This window comes from Micropterus salmoides, unplaced genomic scaffold (assembly GCF_014851395.1).
Source record: "Micropterus salmoides isolate LMB-PRFRI ecotype aquatic unplaced genomic scaffold, ASM1485139v1 Ms_hic_scaffold_14, whole genome shotgun sequence".
NCBI classification, from domain to species: Eukaryota; Metazoa; Chordata; class Actinopteri; order Centrarchiformes; family Centrarchidae; genus Micropterus; species Micropterus salmoides.
In genome coordinates this window covers 17357616-17376561 of record NW_024040485.1, presented here as the reverse complement: position 1 = coordinate 17376561, position 18946 = coordinate 17357616, and the positions used below count along the sequence as shown (strand labels likewise).

The following is an 18946-nucleotide window of genomic DNA, read 5'->3' as shown; positions in this document are numbered from 1 at the left end:
GGCTACTTTTTTTCCTTCCATACCATTTATTAGGAGTTTCAGTAGGCTAGACATTAAGTGGGGCCTGTTGTGGTAGTCATCTGCGGGTTAGGGGTTGGATATTGGGAGGGAAAAGAGAATATAGGTGAAAGTGCCATATGGTGGAAACTTATTTTAGGGGGTGCTGTGGAAATTGAGGCCATGCTGGGTTAGCAGTTGTAGTTTGTGCAGGAGTTGCGGTTGGGAGGGGGGTGAGGGAAGAACAAGGGGTATTTTGCGTATTGTGGAAATTGATGCCATGCTGGTTTTGCAGTGGTGGTAGTTGGTGCTGCTGTGGTGGTTGGAGCAGGAGGAAAAGGGTAAAAAGGAGGGAAGAGAGGGGGGTATTTTACATATTGAGGCCATGTTGGGTTTGCAGGCGTGGTTGTAGTCGGCGCTGCTGTGGTGGTTGGCGGAGCAGGAGGAAAGGGGTAAAAAGGAGGGACGAGAGGGGGGTATTTTACATATTGTGGATATTGAGGCCATGTTGGTTTGCAGGCGTGGTTGTAGTCGGCGCTGCTGTGGTGGTTGGCGGAGCAGGAGGAAAGGGGTAAAAAGGAGGGACGAGAGGGGGGTATTTTACATATTGAGGCCATGTTGGATTTGCAGGCGTGGTTGTAGTCGGCGCTGCTGTGGTGGTTGGCGGAGCAGGAGGAAAAGGGTAAAAAGGAGGGAAGAGAGGGGGGTATTTTACATATTGTGGATATGAGGCCATGTTGGATTTGCAGGCGTGGTTGTAGTCGGTGCTGCTGTGGTGGTTGGCGGAGCAGGAGGAAAGGGGTAAAAAGGAGGGAAGAGAGGGGGGTATTTTACATATTGAGGCCATGTTGGATTTGCAGGCGTGGTTGTAGTCGGCGCTGCTGTGGTGGTTGGCGGAGCAGGAGGAAAGGGGTAAAAAGGAGGGAAGAGAGGGGGGTATTTTACATATTGAGGCCATGTTGGATTTGCAGGCGTGGTTGTAGTCGGCGCTGCTGTGGTGGTTGGCGGAGCAGGAGGAAAGGGGTAAAAGGAGGGAAGAAAGCGGGGTATGGTGGAGATTGGGCCGTTACTGGTTTCTCTGTGGTTGTCTGGAGCGTCTCAGGGTTTGATGGAGTGTAGTGGGTACAGGTTGTGGTGTAGCAGTTGTGGGACACCAGAGTGAGACTGGAACACCCTGCCAATGCATTGGGAGCACGTAACTTCCACCCTTGGGGAAGAGAAGACAAGTGTGAATTAGATTACATAAACCCAAAGTTACACTAACAAAGCAGGGTTTGAGGGTAGTGAGCAACCTGCTCTGGAGCAGGTTATGTTGAGATAAGAGCAAGGCTATAAAAAAAAAAACCTGACCATCAAGTCTGAGAAGCGTGTCACTATTTGCAGAAGATCCTGCAGACTGCTCCATGCATGCTGTGTGTGATACAAGCCTACCCAAACTGAAGCACTAGTGTATTTGATATAAAGCAAGCCTTTCCGCTTTGAATTTCATTTGCATTGTAGTCACACAGGCAGTATAACCTAACTTCATATTAAGCTTAATGTGCACACCAAAGTTTTAAAGCATACAATTTCTTTAAGTCTGTGAGAAACCGACATCCCTCCTAATTCTACACCCTTTCCCTGGGTTGATAACTAGAGTTGTGTGACCGCTTAGCGTGATCACTTGTTAACATTAGTGAAGCCAGATAATGAAGTGATCTCATTGTACAGTGAACTTGCTTAGTACAGGCTACATGAATGCAGTTAATTGATTAGCAATCCTTGCCGCCATTCAATAGTTATCTGTGAGTTTCAGAATTTTATTCTTCAAGCCCTGAACTCCTACAAGCCAGGCTGATGCACGAGATCCTCCGACAGGGCTCTACTAATGTTTCAAAGTCTTGTTGACTTTTAAATACCTTTATTTAAATATGGCCCTTATGTTTCTATAGCACTTTGTAATGTAGTTTTGAAAATTCACAAAGTTATCTACAGATCTGCTCTAATCAATTAGCCTTTGAGAAAATGCTCAAAATTGCCATTAAAATTGAAATGCCCATTTGTCCAACCAAACACACAAGTTCTACAGTAGGCCTACAATTGAGCTTGCCCGACTAATGATTAGAGCATTTATCAAAACAGCTGCTGGTTTCTACACATCATTTAAGCTCTTGGTCAATTGCTCAGATTTTCCACCTTCCCACCATGCAGCAATATCTTGCATTTCCATAAACATTAGGCCTACCTCTTTAACCACATTGCAGCCATCATAAGGAACCAACATAACAAGTGCAAGGGAGTTCCTCTGCATGCTGTAGCCACAACTGGAAGGCACCTGGGACAGAAGCATTGGAGGTGCTGTTCCTGTGTGTGGGAGGGGGGCATGCAGATCAATGTGACTGAAGTCAGTTGTGGGAATACCTACAGTTGAGACATTATATAATAAACTTTAATTACCTTGATCCACTGTAAACTGTGATACTCCTGGTCCCACTGCTCTGAACTTCAACTGATCCCCACCACATTGTAGAGAAGCTGCCATGCGCCTCCATGCTGCTTCTCTGAAACCGAGATCTGGGCTTTGTCCTTTAGGCCAGCCTGACAGGGAACCTTCTAGTGAATGTAGGCCTATTACAATTTGTTGTGCAGTTCATAAATACAGTTCAATATAGGTTAAAGACTGCAGGTTTTTTACCTGCAGAGTCAGCTTGATACACAGCTCCACCCTCCATGGAAGCATCTGCCTTTAGGACTCGTGAGCCAATGGCTGACCCGTTTTTAAAAACTCTCCCAAACACAATCTTCCCTTCTTGGACAGCTACCGTTTTAGCTGCATCGGCTTTTTTTTGTCCGTGTTGTCTTTGTGTTTTTTTCAGTCGATAGCAGTCTATCATGTGTACCAAATAACACACCAGAATAACAACCGCTGCCCAATAGACAGTAGCCCTTTTCCCTTTCCCCATGGTTCCGCAGTGACTCGTGAAAATGTTTCAAACTGAAAGATGGTGCTTTGCCGCAGGTAAGCTATTTATGTTGTAACGTTTTCTGCCGGCAGGTGCAGCTGGTTGGCAACTTGATTGTTCTGTAATCATCTGGCATTGGTTCCACCTGGGTAATGTCAGTTACCTTGAGGTCAAGAGTCAGCGTGGTAGGAGGGGTGAGCTTATTATGAACCCACATATCGGGTTATTATAGGTGTACGATTTTATTATCAGTGTTTTGATAAGTCTAATAAGTAGAGGAGAGGAGGATTCTGACCCAGATTAACTTTTGTCACTGTATGAAAAAGTGGGTGTCTGACATCGGTATTTGTTGTTTTACATAAAATACATTAGATACCAATATCTTCTTTTCTGCAGACCAGGTTGAGGGAATGTGCAGTCAGCACTTCGACAATATTATAGAGTATATTATAACTGTGTGTCATAATATTTGTGGGTGTTAAAACCAGTCAGCCAGCCGCCATGTCAGGTATGCTGTAGACAGCTATTTTATCTCCAAGGTTACTGACAACACCAGCAAGTGTGAGGCATTGAGGTGAGTGCATTACCGTGTGTATTATTTTATTGCTTTTTTGTATACATGTAATAAGCTAGGTGTATTGATTTATCTCATAGCCTGATTGGTTTCTTCTGTTGATCTACTTTTCTGCATGATAATTGATATTATATTTTGGGAAATATTTCTGCTACTTACAAGTGTGTGTGTAATAGAAATGGAATGTTTTTAATCTGATGAGCAAGAGAGAAACCTTACACAAGCAGTGGACACTGTCATTCTATCCTATGACAAATACGCTGAGCACAGTGGCTTTACTCCAATCAGAAGGACAGACAAAAAGATGAAGTCCAGCTATTCTTGTGAGTCTGCTCCAAGCACAATTAAATCTTATCCAGGCCAGTGTTTACTTCTCTTTCTGGGACTTAATTCAGTGATACCACAGTAACGTTCGTTTCACTGTTAGATGCTGCTGCTGCTAAATGGGAGCATGATCTCAGTGAGCAACTATCTGTCATGGATGACCATGTAAGACAGCTCAAATAGTGGACAATACTTTAATCTAGTGTCCTTTTGTGTTTTTTTAAATATTTAATTTACCATAGTCTTTCATGAATTACTTGATGTTAGTTCACTTGATTTGTATTTTTCTCTGTGTTTGGTAAGCGGATACCAGAGGGCTATCAACAGTCTGTCAGTGACCCACCCACCTATTGTATCAGAGCAGCAGGAGTTCTGAGGTACAACCGCGAGTCTGACAACCACAGGATAAACTTAAACATTCTGCCAGCGGTACTATGATGACACTTCTATGTACTTTTGTAAATTCCCATGTATAGCAACTTTGGCTTGGCTGTATGCTATTGATTAGTCCAATTTAACACTCTGCTGTCTAGCCCCAGCCCCTGACAGAGTACCCAGTGAAATGTGAGTACTGTGGAGAAAACACCAAACCTTCACTGGATCTAACATGGGTACATGCACCTGAGGTGAGGAAGAAAGTGAATATACTAAAATCAAGTCCCCGAATATACCAGATACACTGCTGACTTCCTTGCACCCCTTTTTGTGCCCATCTTAGAGAGCGCCATCCTTCTGCTGTGCCGGGTGGCAGCAGCTGTGTATGATACTGGTGAAGCAGAGATGCTTGGTTGACGGGAGATGTGACCTGAGGATTGGTACTCCAACATCACCGGGAGACAAGCCAGCCACAAAGATGGAGGAGCATCTCTTCCAAGGCAGGGAGATGGAGGATCACAACAAGTTTATCATGGATTTACCGAGTGGACTTGGGTACAAAATTATAAGATGTCTTCAATGTTTTATGCAACACACAGAAACACAAAAATAAGGAAATCTTAATAAACATAACTTTACAGCATTAAAGTCAAGAGTTATGTAATATGTATCCTTTATCAGGAAACAATCAGAATTGATAATCTACGAGGATTACTCAATCCAGCTACCTGTAACAGAAACATGTGAGTAACACACACACACGACAGCTTTAAATCTGTTCATCCAGTCATAATAAACATGAGATGACGTGTGTAGGGTATCTTTTCACTGTGTCTCTTTTTGTTCACATTATTAGTAAGAAACAAAACAACTGTGACTTTAAATTGCTTTGTGATACTGAAACTGCGCTGTTGTTTAGTTGCCCCAACATCAAAGGTCCTCCGCTTCCGACTTTCTTGTGCACCAGGAAAAGGATGCTGGACAGTGTATCCTTTCAGCGCAACCGAGAAGCACTTGAAAATAAAAGAGGAAGAGGAGCCGTCGGTGTTGGTCCCTTCATGCAACCACAAGCCACTTCAGTTTGGCATATGTCATCAGGTAGCCACAAATTACTATCAAGTTTTCTTACATGACCCATAAAGCACACAACAGTTTGTTTTATTAAAATCAACACTAGAATATCTTAAGAAATTGTTATCAACATTGATGAGACCATACAAATAATCATCATTTATTTAAATTTATGTGATGAAGTTAAATGAAGTCTGTGTAATACTCTTGTATTATATGTATTAATCTTTGCACATGAATATTTACACTACCTCCATGTGGTCATGCTGATGGATGAATGTATAAAACCATATAAAAGCCACTCTTAAGAAATGTAAGCTTTTACCATTGAAGTGTTATGAGGGGACGAGAGACAGATTTTAAAAAGTGTCAAAATCAGCAAAGGCCACAATATCTTCCTGACTTACACTCCTTAGTATGGGTCATTTTCCAAAAATACTTGATCCTATATTTCCCATAGTGTTGTAGCATCTTGCTCTGTGCCTGGTAAATGTCCACATTTGTGAGACAGACTCCATGCCATCATGTTGTAATGGAGGCTTTCTGTTGAATTTGTATTCTCCAAGCCCAAACAGACTTTGGAAACCTTCTCCACATCACAGACCACAGAAGACATACAAGTGTTTTTACAGGCGGAGTAGAACTTCTGACTTTGATGTATAATCTTGGTGGAGTGCCCATTTAATACACATGTAAACACAACAAGACCATGGAACATCCTTGACCTTGTTTAATCTTGTATGTTCACAGGATGGGGCACGATGTCTACAGAAGTATTATTCCAATGGCATGAAATTTCTTACCGTGTTCCCAGATGGCTCTGCTCAGGCCTTGTATCCACTCACAATTTAACGTCTTTAGATTTCTGTCATGTGATTCATTTTTCACTGGGTTTTGACCAAGAGATGGTGCAAGACTGTATGTTTGATACAACATGTACTCTACAGAGGGTGCTCCCCATCCTTATCTTCATGGTAACAGTTATCCCTCAGGACTCTTGGCTCTTGTTGTCGTCAGTGAAGAAAATGGAAGGGTCTGCATCGTGTATGATGACAGCGATGCCTCCTATCAACCAATCAGAGCCATGTTCCAGTCTGATGGCAGGGCGACATGTTATCACAGCAATGGAAACATATGGTACAAAGCAAAGTGATTTATCATTTCTTTATGTGAAATGCTTATATTTAGTATTATGTTGGTAATAAATATGGTATAGCTAATTTCATTATTTTATCTTTAGGTAAATATATATTAGCCTAATTACTGTCCTGTGTTTGTACTAATGGATGCATCTAATGTTGGTTTATCTTATCCATAACCATGTAATGATGTTTGTGTTGCAGGCTGACCTTAAACAGATCAGGCGGTCAGTGTTTGGACGAGGAGGGTGCCAGGGTTCGTCGATGGAGCTGGAGCAGTCCGTGCCTCACTCCCACTCCCCTGCACCCAGTCTTCCTCTCCCTCAACAAATCTGTTGGAGTCCGAGTCCTAGCAAAGGAACAAGTGTTTGTCTCCTTTCTGGCAAGAGGCCAACAGGCAAAATTCAGCATGGGTGCCTGCTGCGCTCAGGTGAAGCATTGTTTTCTACAGATTATTTCTACAGAGAGAAATAATAAACTACGAGCATCATCTTTTCTGATGTTCATTTTGCATTTGCCAGCTCTGCAGTATATGCTGTATGCAAAGCTTTGTATTTTTCATTGATATTTCTGCAGACATTTGTAGTTTCAATGCAACATTCTGACTGTACATCTTCAAACCTCTTGACTTCTGTTCCTTTTTAAGAAGCTTTGGTATTCAAGTGACCTTAAAAAAAATCACTTCACATTATGTTGTCTGCTTGCTCAAATACTAATCCTGTTATCAATTTCACTTCCTCTATACATCGCAGGTTTCTCTTTCACTCATTTGGTATGGCATTTTGACTGGAATCAAAGTCAAAATAAAATAACAATGAAGTTAGAGTTTGATAAGCATGAATACCCATTGTGCACTGGTAACTTTTCTTCTCCCCAGGGTGACTGTAAAACAGAGGGAGCTGCTTCAGGACCATCAGCATTGAAGGAGGAGCTGGTATTGTTGGTAGCCAGAATCAAGATCCGCCTGGCCATTCAGCATCTCCATCAGTACCTGAAGATACCCTCCCATCCCCAGATGCCAAGCCCACCACCTCCATGTTGTTGTCCAAAGGCTCCGGGAAGTCAGTGTTGATTTGATAAGTGAGAGCAAAAGGGTCTTTATTTATGAGTGTCTTCAAGACTGTCTTTGATGTACCACTACTCAAGTCATACTCCACACAGCAGGTCAAAAACCTTTACCCATAAAGATTGACTTTTATTTGGGTACGATACGTTTGTGTTCCACAGTAACTCAAGGGTATCGAGACACAAATCAATTTACGGGCACTTGTGAGCTAATGTGTTTATTTTAGCAAAAAAAAAAAAGCTAAGACCTAGTTCCTTCTACACAACTTTTCATGGCTCTTAACTGCAATTTCAGGAGGTATGATGGGATCTACATCACAATGCTCTTACATATTTGCAGTTTTTCCCAGTAATGACGGTATTTCAGACCATGCCATGAAGGTAAAAGGCAATTTTTCACCAAATGTCAGTTTCTTTCCCCTCCATAGTCTATGCTAAAATGCACAGGAAACTGTCCAATTTGTCTTATGTTTACTATTCTACAACTCAAAGGGATGACCTTCAACAAGTGTGCATTCACTAACTTCACTATGTTTTTAGCCTTAATCTGCTTTGTGTTTTTCTAATTGACTGTAAATCCTTAAGTCCTCCTAATAACTGGTTAAGCATATGGCTAAAAAAAAAGTGCATTCATGACTTTACTTGAATCAAGCAGGTTGCTTTATACGGGGGGGCCAAGTCCAAGTCATTCAAATGTTCTACTTCTCAGGTTTCCATTGATTTCACTAATACCTGTCACATGAACAACCTTAAATCCATTGTTTGTCAAAGTAAAATGTAAAATACTACTCATTTAGTTCACTTAGTTCTAGATCTTAAAGCACCTTATCCCACCACAGTAAACACCACAGCTTCACACTTAAATAGTTACAATGTTTTATTAATCTTCTTAGCTTCCTCCAAGTTATGTAAATATAAAAATTATTCAGAAATCATGAGACAAAATTCCTGTTATTTTTCTCAACAGTGATAACATTTTAAATGTTGCATTTTCTACATGGCTAAGCTACTTTTAGAACAATTAACTTAAAATTCTACATATGGCTCAGTGGTACAAATGACAATTTTTCACTCACATACACCAATTGTCTGCAATATGTTAAAGACTAGAAGAATCAATGTTAAATATCTCCTTATGGGACCACTGTCACCTGGATGAAATCTGCAGTAGTATGAATAGTACAAGAAAATTACAGAATGGCCGGCCTGTTGCCATGGATCCCACTCTGGCGTCGGGGCGGGACGTCTCTAAGGGGCAAAGTGAAGAGCAATGGGGGCATCCAGTCTGTGCTAGCAGTCTGCCTGCCTTCAGCGCAGACCTTCATAAACATCACTTCACAGCCCATTGAGAAACCCACCTCAAACCTACACAGGAAGAGAGGGAGAGAATTAAAAAGTGTGAACACTTCCACTAGTCTGTATGGCAGGTGAGCCATAAGGGAAATAATGATGAAGATCAGTAAAATACTGAACATTTAAAAACATCTTTGGTGAAAACAATGTTGTACTTACATGGAGGGGCTTTTAGCTCCAGCCAGGATGTGTAGAGTAGGGTTAGGAGTGGTGTGGTTTTGTGTTCATGTGAACATTCATCTTCATCTCATTGTCCAGGATTTGCACAAGCTGCTGCATGGAGGGCAGGTGACCTGACTCTAGCTTTGACCACACTGGTACATCTATGGAAAGCCAATAGTCAGTCACTGTAATTCACTGCATTTTGTTTCATCACCACACAAAGGGTAGTGTCAGATAGGTAGAAGCAATTATATAAAATAGCAATACAGGAGCTTAAGACTGCAGAACCAGTCCATTCCCTTCACCTTAGTGTTTGCGAAGTGGCAGCCAACTGAAATCAATCTAAAGCCAAAAGAGTTGGGGTGTCAGTAAGCTGGTGTAAATCACAGACTCACCATTTAATGTGATTTCAAAAGCTCCTGTAGACATTAACTGGTTTTCAATCATATTGCTGAGGAAGAACACCATCATGCAGGCATATATCTGAAAGAAGCATGAGAGAAACTTGAGTTAAAGTTAAGTTCTGCACTAAACTACACTGAACAAAATTATAAACGCAACACTTGTTTTTGCCCCCATTCATCATGAGCTGAACTCATTTTCCCGTGGCCTTTTATTGTTGCCAGCCTAAGGCACACCTATGCAATACCCATGCTGTCTGATCAGCATATTGATGCCACACCTGTGATTTGGATGGATTATCTCAGCAAAGGAGAAGTGCTCACTAACAAAGATTTTGACAGATTTGAGAACAATATTTGAGAGAAATAGGCCTTGTGTACATAGAGAGAGTCTTAGATCTTTGAGTTCAGCTCATGATGAGTGGGGGCCGACCTGATTTCCTCAGGCAGGCTGTTCCAGAGCCTCGGGGCCCTGACAGCAAACGCTCTGTCCCCTTTAGTTTTCAGTCAAGACTCTGGAACAGACAACAGACCTCTGCCCGAGGATCTCAAGGTACGTGCTGGTGTGTATGGGACTAAAAGTTCAGAAATATAACAAGGCGAGAGGCCATGAAGAGCTTTAAAAGTGATCAATAGATTTTTAAAGTCAATTCTAAAACATACTAGGAGCCAGTGTAATGAAGCTAAAATAGGAGTAATGTGGTCATATTTCTTTGTCTGGTTAAAAGCCTGGCAGCTGAGTTCTGGACAGTCTGGAGTCGATCAATAGATTTTTGGGTTAAACAGGTGAAAAGGCTGTTGCAATAATCCAGGCGTGATGAGATGAAGGCGTGTAAAATGGTCTCGGTGTCCTTAAAAGTTAACATAGATCGAATTTTGCTATTTCTAAGTTGATAAAAACATGATTGAACAAGCTTTGTGGTGTGCTGCTCGAAATTTAAATTACTATCAAACCAAACACCAAGGTTCTTTGCCACAGGCTTAATGTGATTTACTAGGGAACCAGCAGATGGCAGTATTTGATTTGCCATCTGCTGAGACTCGATGACCAGGATTTCTGTTTTGTCTGAGTTCAGCTGGAGGAAATTATTTGACATCCATTTTTTAACTTCACAAAGGCAGTTGTTAAGTGAACTCAGCATTCCAGGGTCTGTGGATCTGACGGGCAAGTATATTTGTGTGTCATCAGCATAAATATGAAAAATGCCATGTTTATGGATAATATGTCCAAGGGGAAGTAGATACAAGGAAAACAAAATGGGTCCTAAGACCGACCCCTGAGGCACACCATATTTAACTGGACAGAATGAAGAGACATAATTGTTTACAGACACACAAAACTTCCTATTTGACAGGTAGGATGAAAACCATTCTAGGGCAGTACCAGAGATCCCCACCCAGTGCCTCAGTCTGTCTAACATGATGTTGTGATCCAAGGTCCAGGAGTACCAGGACTGAGCACATACCTTCATCAGCAGACATTAAAAGGTCATTGGTGACTTTAAGCAAGGCAGTCTCAGTGCTGTGGCACTTCCTAAAACTAGACTGAAACTTTTCAAATAATTTGTTATTTTCCAGTACAGTGAGCAGCTGTTTGGACACAATTCTTTCTAGAATCTTTGCAATAAAAGGCAGTTTTGAAATTGGTCTAAAATTTTGTGGGAGGGAGGGATCTAAACCAGGTTTCTTTAAAAGTGGGTTCACGCAAGCCGTTTTAAAATAATCAGGGACACAACCAGTAGATAGGGAGCTGTTGAAAACAGAGATCAAATGGGGCCCAATAGAATCTATTACTTTCAGTAAAAATTTTGTAGGCATTACATCAAGTGGGCTGGAGGACACTCATTTGTGATACTGTTTTTAAAAGCTCAGACAAGTCGATGGGATAAAACTGGTTAAAACTCTTGTTGCTGGTGAGGAACCTCTGAGTAAGAGGCAGTGGGGGTAATAGAGGCTCTGATTGACACCACCTTATTGGTAAAATAAGATAAAAACAATTCACAGTCATCATTACTTCCAGCTGAGGCGCAAGGAGGGGTTGGGTTTACCAGCTGATCCACAGTCTTAAACAGAAACCTGGGATTGTGTTTGTGTAGTAATGAGTTCAGAAAAATAGTGTGTTCTCGCATCCTTAACCATGTTATTGTAGTTAATTAATAAATCCTTCAGACTGAGGTAATGGACTTGGAGACTGGATTTTTTCCATCTGCGCTCTGCTTTCCTGCATTCCCTTTTGAGGCTGCGAATGCTGTCATTTATCCAGGGTTGCTTACTAGCTTTAGACGTAGGCCTAACCTTTAGAGGAGCAGTAATATTTAGTGACGACAAGCAGATATGATTGAAGTGATCGACCAGATTGTTGGTGTTGGAATCAGACAGGTGTTGGCTTTGGCTCTGAAAGAATGCGCAAAACTTTGAAACACTTTGTTCATTAAAGATGCGACAACACACCGAGCTTGGTGAGGCGGCATGAGTAACAGGCGAATCACAGCTAAAAACAATACATCTGTGGTCAGATATGGTCATGTCCACCAATTCCACAGAGGAAATGCTGACACCCAGGGTAAAAACCAAGTCCAGTGTATGACCACGGTTATGTGCGTTGTGTGTTATATTGCCCTTTGACATGTTGTTTGAAGTTAAAAGAAGTGGCCATATTTAAAAAGTTAGTTGCATTAACATTGTTGGGGTCATCAACATGAATATTAAAATCGCCACAAAAAGAACAATTCTGTCATCATTTAAAACCAGAGTAGATAAAAATTCAGGAAGTTCTGATAAAAATCCTCCAGGCGGTTTTGGGGGGCGATAAATTATAACAAATGATAGGTTGCAGCCCTCCAACTTTAAGAGTGAGAACTTCAAAGGAGTTAAATTCATCACAGCGTACTTGATGACATTTAAAATTTTTCCTATACACGCTCACTAGCCCACCACCACGACCACTGACCCTCGGTTGACTAAAACAGTCATATTGAGGCGGACACAGTTCAGCTAGCTGGCTATAGTCATTCATCTGCAACCAGGATTCAGTTAAAAACATAAAATCTAGATTTGCAGACAAGATAAAATCATTTAAGATAAAAGTCTTACTTGAAAGTGATCTCACATTGAAGAGAGCCATTTTAAATGAGTTTGTTCTGGGTGCTGGAGTTGGTGCAGTTGTCCTAATCCTTAAGAGATTACTAATATTTCTGTGTGGGATGTGCACATTTCGGTTTACTGGTCTATGCGTGATGATGACAGGAATAGAAGTCTGTGGAACAGCGCTGGGAGCAGACGGCTTTACATGCCAGCAGGTGGAGAGTTGTTTGTGGCAGTGAGCCAGAGATCTGTTCAGTGAGCGGTAGGTGTGTCCAGGTGTGCTGCATGAATGATTAGTCATTCACGTAAATCATGTGTGGACCGCACCACATGCTGTATGTGACCAGCTAACATTTCTGAGCCCCGTTTGTTTGGGTGAAGTCAGTCTGTCTTAAAAAGAGACATTCTTTGCCAGAAAATATTAAAATTATCCACATAACACACACGATGAGCCCTGCAGGCGGACTGGAGCCAGTCGTGGAGGCCAAGGAGTCTACTGAAGCGGCCAGCACCGCGACCAACTGTGGGAATGGGACCAGAGATAAAAACGGACTTTCCACACTGCTTTAAAAAGTTAAAAGACTGTTAAAATCTGATTTTGTCAGCTCAGACTGCCGAAGAGCTGTGTCATTTGTTCCGACATGGACCTGAGAGAAGGGCTACCCGACGGTGCAGGGTAGAGACGGCCTCCGGAGCGTCTGAGCACAGCCTCCTTCAGGATCCTACGTCGGGAAGTGGAGGTTTTTGACCAGGATGACGGCCGCCGGGCCTGATCGGCCCAGGGGCCCAGTGCAGGAGATGTAGCCGGTGAAGGAGATGCAACAGTGTCGGCAGGCACTGTGCGCCGATAGAGGTACATATCAGGGAGACTCGAAGCCACAGGTGCATCAGCTGGATGGACCAGAGTGTCGTTAGACAAGGCTGCATAGCGGTTGGAGAGGCCGATGTGCGGAGGAGAGGCAGCCCCATCCGAGCCTCTCTTGCAGCCACGGACCACCACTTCAGCCCAGGTTGACTGATGCTTTGGAGTCGAGCAGGATGAAAGCCTGGGAAGGCTAGAGGGGTCCCAAAACACGGTGTCCTGGATGTTAGCGGTTGCGCTAAGAGAAACAATCTGTTTGGCTTGTACTGAAGCCACATTCATAAAGCCAGTAAGCAGGGAATCTTTCTCTTTGAGTTCCTCTGAAAGTCGTCGGATGTCTTCCATAAGGTCAGCAATCTTCTTGTTCGCTTTCTTAAGGAGTGTGCAGTCCTCATGGGGCAGAGTTATTTCGGCTAGCATAGTCACCGGAGCTTTGTTGCGATCAGTAGCGTTGATCGCGTTTTTACGGTCATCTAGCTTAAAATCCATGTCGGATGGCTAAAATCCTTAACCCACCTAAAAACTTAAGTTAAAAACTTAAGTTAAATAAAAGGGATATAAAAAATGTAACGAAAAAGAGTGGATTAAAACTGGATAAGAGTTAGGTTTAAGACGGAGCTTCCGACAGGTGGCTACAGACGCCAACGCATGCGCAGAGTGCAGATTACGTCAGCAATTACATCAGAGATCTTGTGACAAGATGATGCAAGATGAGTTGTTTGAAAGTTGTTCTGACAACTGATGGTCAGCAGGCAAATACTGCAAGAATGGTTTGTTTATACACTATAATCTCAAATGATTATCAGCCAAAAATAACCCATATTGTGTTGACAACATTTTCTGCACACAGACGATGCTGCAGCAACACTTCAGTTATCAAATAGCTTACTGGTCGATTTACTGACCTGAATTTGGATTTTGAAGGGTGTATGAAAAATAACTCACTTATAAACATTTTTTACGCTCCATTTATTTCTTTTTGCCTCATCTCTTGTTGCTTTCTGTCTGCAAAGTGTTAGCAGAGTGGTCAAGAACAAGACGAGTCGTGCACATGTCACACAGGCACACCTTCTGACACTTAGCTCTCCTTATTGGTTGATGAGATTAGGGCGCAGTCAGATTACGCAGTGGGAAATAACACTGCCTGGAAAAGTTGATGGACCGATTTCTTTTCTCAAGTCATGCGATTTATTGATAACTGTCAGGACGTAAAGAGAGTTTAACCAAATACTACCAAATTCATTCTGAAAGTATACATACAGCAGCGTAAGTTCTGTTATAAGATTACAAAAAAATTAGAATTCATGGAGTAAAACAAGTCCAAGCCAAATGCTTACTACTATTTTTATATAGATCTATATTTATAATTGCAAAGTTATCTGTTCGGCTACCAGAAGCACACTACTTTTTATCAATCCCAGCTTTCTGTCAAAACACATGAATAGCCGATAGTGCAAGATTGTTTTATTTGCAAATATCTGGTGTTAGCTGTAATTGGCCATTCTCCCTCTGAGCCTTTGGCATGTCTGTAACCCTGGGGATAACCGATCCAAGCAAAACAATACTTGACAACACAACCTGAAGACCCTGCATGAACAGCTAATGAAATCCCATGGGTTAGAGTTGTACTTGGCAGTGTATGGAAATGCATTTGAAACTGAGCCAAACTTAAGTCCACTATCCTGCATTTCACTATTCAATCTATGCATCTGTGGGACATCTGTGGTGACAACCAGCTAAACAAATTCTCAGCTGCATCATACAGACAGTCCTGACTCCTAAACCTCTTACAACACAAACTCTCCCGCAGGATCGGAGCTTTAATAATTCCTATAGTTCCAGTAAACGATCGATTACGTAAATATGTAGACGTGCATTGAAGTTTTAAGTAAAGTAGCCTAATTAATGTCGGTTATTGTTATTATCACAACACATCAGTGACGTGGAAATTTGATTCATTTTAAGATTTGCTGCCATTGTCATTATTCTAATGTGCTTCATCAGGATGATTGAATAAAATATAGATTTATTGATTAGACATGTTTGATATTTATTTTGGATAAATTGGTATGTTAATCGAGTAATAGGCAACTTTTCTTTCTTTAGAATAAACAAAGTTAGTCGGTACATTAATCGTCTAATCGGAAAAATAATAATGTACAGCCCTACAGTAAACCTTACCTTATTTCCCTGGCCCCACTCCCAGATACCTGGGGCTTGCATACCAATGAGGGCGAACGGGTCCCTACCGATAATAATCACCCCAATCACCAGCAGTTTGAACATAGACAGGAAGGAAGCAAAGTGTCTGAGGAAATAAAACAAGAAACTGGATTTTAATACAATTCCTAGACATAGCAACATAAAGCAGACAAGGCTTGTAGTAGATATTAAAACAGTCCAAAGCATTTAAGATGCATTAAGATTATCCAGATAGATGGAGCCTGAAGCTTGTCTTAAAGCAGGTTGATCATGTTCAATAAACAACATTCACATGTCTGAAAGTAAGCATATTCATTTGAGGTAAAAAGAAAAGAAGGTATATTTAACATTGTCCACAACATAACAGAATATCCTATAAATCATATTAAAAAGAAACTATAAAAACATATGGTTTCACTTCAAAGACAATTGTAACCACGTTAGTTGAACATTGTGTAAGACGGAAGGGCGTGGCCTTGGGTTTATGCATATTAAGCTTCATTGTGTTGAATAACACAAGGAATTGGAGTCAACCATGGAGCACTGGCTTCCTCCCGTTCAAATACTTATCAACTATTTCTGCAGTGGTTGTGATTCTGCAAAGGACACGTATGCCTTAAAATAAACAACAGATAACAGCTTTAACATTAGATCACACTTACCACCCAGTAACACAGAGCCTGCATCCTAATTTTTTCTACCTTTAAACTTTAACACATATAACTGGTTGAACTACAACCCAGTGAAGACAGACACAGTGAAAATTCAACAAAAACACTGGCTGGAGAATCTGACAACCAGGTTATGATACTGTCTCCTTTCTTTAATGAAGCTAATCTCTGGTGTGTTAATTAAGAGTTCAACTCATGAGGACCCGAGGGTTTCAGTGAGACCACACCTTTAACTACAACATGTGGGACTAAAAACAGTCTCACACCGAGTCTCAGCCTCTGATCCAAATTTAACTACTGGTGCTTAACAAGCCCACTGACTTAAATACATGAATTATTAGTCAAAGTTCTAGTCTGTATCCGTAACAGTGCACAAATCATAAATAGTTTCTGGACAATTCTAAAATGAGGGGAGGAACACATTTAAGAAAAATACTGAATAGGAACATTAGTCCTAGGGCTGCAACTAATTGTGATTTTCATCATCAATTAATCTGCTGATTATTTTCTTAATTAATCATTAATAGAGGTGGACAAAATAATAAGGCAATACAAATCAACAGCACCACAAACTGAAGCTTCTACTATAACCACAACCAACAGTTTTCAGAAAAACTGAACATTAAAAAGGATTTATTGCAGCAGTGTGTGTCATCCAGACACATACCCCAAATTAACTCAAAATTCTAGTGTGTCTAGTGTTCTAAGCATTTCTAGTGGTTGCTCAAAGAACAGAGTATATACACAATCCACAATAAATAACATGACACACCTTTGACCGTAATCTTTAGGGTCAGTAGTTGAGTCTACATCTATAAAAACTACAAAAGACAAACCCCTGGCCAGATAAATCTGACTGCATGAGAACTCCATTTCCTCAGTCAAATCACAGCTAATCCCGGGCAGCTTTCATAAAGCTGGATATAATCCACTTGTAACAAAGCAGACAGTCTATCTCTTACCGGTAGAGGGGTATAGGAAGATAGTTCTCTCCTTCAATGCGGATGTCTGGGTACCGCTGGTACAAGGCCTGCGTGTACTCCTCAAACACCCGCTTGTACCCTCAGGAAATGCTGTTGGGAAGACGCACACAGCGTATAGGTTCAAGAACAAACAGGGAAAGGCAGCCACAACAATACAGTAATCTTAAAATTGTGAATTTAGCCTTGAGATCTTGCACATGTGATTTCCATAGTTAAACGTATGTCGTTTCCTTAACAGATAAAGTTTTAGTGGCAGTGTGAAATGTCTTTAAATCCAATACCTAGTACCTCAATGCAACATGCACTGCAATTTACAACGCAAATGTTTGTTTCGTGTTCTCGTTTAGCCATACTCCATTGCACAAACACGCCTTCACAATCATGTGACATCGTTATTAGCATACACATATTGTGAATGTTTTATGTAATTTAACTTTACTATAAATTATATTTGTTTCTGTACATTTGCCTCCCGCGTCATCTACACCTAGATAAGAAGGACAAATTCCCTGAATGGGATTAATTTGATGTAACGTTAGGGTGATTTTAATTGGCTAGCATTAACTTTCTGGCACGATTTAGAATATCCACAAGGTGAAATAATCCTATTGTCCATAAATTACAATGCAAATAACAAGTTCATCTAACCAGTGGGCAAGAGGCAAGGCTAGTTTATATGTCTAATTGGCACTTTTCTACAACAAAGCAATTTAAAGTTCTTTACACATGACAGAAAGGCATTAAGATAACTATTAACGTTAAGGGATTTAACGTTAACTCGCAGGTTTGACAGCGGAAGCGGGGCAATGTTTCAGACGAGATGTTCATGCCAAAATCAGTAACTTCCATAATATGTATTTTCCCCGTGTGTTTGAACAATGGTTTAGGTTTTTAGTTAATAACTAGCGTAACGTTAACGTCAACGCTCCCCCTAAATGTGTTTCCATTACGTTACCCTCCGGTTAGTTAGCTGAGCTAGCTCCTGTCGATTTTCGGCCTAGGTTGCGTTGCGGTTAGTCGTAGACTTTAGCTAACGGTTAGCTTGCAATGACTCGCCAGATTTTTGCTCATGTGCTCACCAAATTTGAAACTTGAGAAGAGGTCCCGTAGCAAACTGCATCTTCATCTTCTTAACGCCACTACTGTCACCAGACGTGGCGCAGCATAGGGCGAAAACCCCCAAAACGAGGAGCGAAAAACGCAACCACTTCATTGCCATCCGTCCCCGTGTTTCCTCACTCCGTCGGATAGAGGCAGGTTAATCTGTACATGTCGCTACTGGTTGGTCAATCCTTTTCCTCTTGCTCTCATCTTGGATTTAAAACCCTACTGGCACCCACCTTTAGCACCACCTACTGCTCGGGCTGTCCAACTGACCTGCAGTAACAGTCAAAGCCATCTTCTACTCCATGCTCCTTTACCATCATGAAATGTGTTTTATGAAGTTACAGATTACAAACTGACTCGAAAGTGTATATTACTGAACTTAGTTTAGAATTAAGTTACTGTATTTCCTCTCACACAAACCTGAGTAGCCTACTTCTATTGCCTATAACCAATTCTCTGTTGCAAGCAAATGTATTCTCCAGCAAACTTAAATGTCAACCCTCTCATGTTTAATCTCATTTTATCAACTTGGGGTTGATAAAATGATAAATTGATGAGTTTTGAAACTATTCAGTTAACCATTGACAGTGGTTTCCTCCTACTTCCACCTGTAGTGCAGGCAGATCATATATTT

The 18946-nt window shown here is 41.3% G+C and overlaps 3 protein-coding genes across 11 annotated transcripts; 1 reads left to right on the top strand and 2 right to left on the bottom strand.

The window, feature by feature from the left end:
- Window positions 1-830: 830 nt before the first annotated feature.
- On the bottom strand, window positions 831-2990 carry LOC119902135. Of its 4 annotated transcripts, XM_038718103.1 has the most exons (5): window positions 2672-2990; window positions 2434-2604; window positions 2222-2340; window positions 1028-1204; window positions 831-917 (listed from the first exon to the last, which is right to left on the bottom strand). In XM_038718103.1, the coding sequence occupies exons 1-4, from the start codon at window positions 2937-2939 to the stop codon at window positions 1064-1066; spliced, it is 699 nt and encodes a 232-aa protein (XP_038574031.1). In that variant the 5' UTR covers window positions 2940-2990; the 3' UTR covers window positions 831-917; window positions 1028-1063. The 4 variants fall into 4 exon arrangements, with proteins under 4 accessions (XP_038574031.1, XP_038574033.1, XP_038574032.1 ...); XM_038718105.1 differs by lacking the exon at window positions 831-917 and having other exon boundaries at window positions 935-1204; window positions 2434-2586; window positions 2672-2989; XM_038718104.1 differs by lacking the exon at window positions 831-917 and having other exon boundaries at window positions 935-1204; window positions 2434-2589; window positions 2672-2988.
- A 69-nt stretch (window positions 2991-3059) lies between these two features.
- Window positions 3060-7620, top strand: LOC119902129 (glutamate-rich protein 6-like). Of its 6 annotated transcripts, none has more exons than XM_038718078.1 (13): window positions 3060-3133; window positions 3428-3513; window positions 3784-3836; window positions 3941-4002; window positions 4141-4266; window positions 4371-4463; window positions 4556-4767; window positions 4894-4955; window positions 5132-5310; window positions 6034-6116; window positions 6265-6420; window positions 6627-6852; window positions 7300-7620. In XM_038718078.1, the coding sequence occupies exons 1-13, from the start codon at window positions 3092-3094 to the stop codon at window positions 7492-7494; spliced, it is 1575 nt and encodes a 524-aa protein (XP_038574006.1). In that variant the 5' UTR covers window positions 3060-3091; the 3' UTR covers window positions 7495-7620. The 6 variants fall into 6 exon arrangements, with proteins under 6 accessions (XP_038574006.1, XP_038574007.1, XP_038574011.1 ...); XM_038718079.1 differs by having other exon boundaries at window positions 3063-3133; window positions 3802-3836; XM_038718083.1 differs by lacking the exon at window positions 3060-3133 and adding an exon at window positions 3150-3264 and having other exon boundaries at window positions 3690-3836.
- Window positions 7621-8346: 726 nt separating this feature from the next.
- On the bottom strand, window positions 8347-18463 carry selenot1a (selenoprotein T, 1a). The gene is made up of 6 exons (XM_038718107.1): window positions 18285-18463; window positions 17185-17295; window positions 15531-15657; window positions 9398-9485; window positions 9000-9163; window positions 8347-8852 (listed from the first exon to the last, which is right to left on the bottom strand). Exons 1-5 carry the CDS (start codon window positions 18422-18424, stop codon window positions 9042-9044), a joined length of 588 nt encoding a protein of 195 aa, XP_038574035.1. The 5' UTR covers window positions 18425-18463; the 3' UTR covers window positions 8347-8852; window positions 9000-9041.
- Window positions 18464-18946: the final 483 nt, after the last annotated feature.

Coding starts and splice junctions, on each gene's coding strand:
- LOC119902135 (XM_038718103.1), bottom strand. CDS start 2,939: ATGGGGAAAGGGAAAAGGGCTACTGTCTATTGGGCAGCGGTTGTTATT. Junction 2,341..2,433: donor ACAGTTTACAGTGGATCAAG/GTAATTAAAGTT, acceptor TCCCACACACAG/GAACAGCACCTCCAATGCTT. Junction 1,205..2,221: donor GCTGCAATGTGGTTAAAGAG/GTAGGCCTAATG, acceptor CTCTTCCCCAAG/GGTGGAAGTTACGTGCTCCC.
- LOC119902129 (XM_038718078.1), top strand. CDS start 3,092: ATGTCAGTTACCTTGAGGTCAAGAGTCAGCGTGGTAGGAGGG. Junction 3,837..3,940: donor GATGAAGTCCAGCTATTCTT/GTGAGTCTGCTC, acceptor TTTCACTGTTAG/ATGCTGCTGCTGCTAAATGG. Junction 6,853..7,299: donor TGGGTGCCTGCTGCGCTCAG/GTGAAGCATTGT, acceptor TCTTCTCCCCAG/GGTGACTGTAAAACAGAGGG.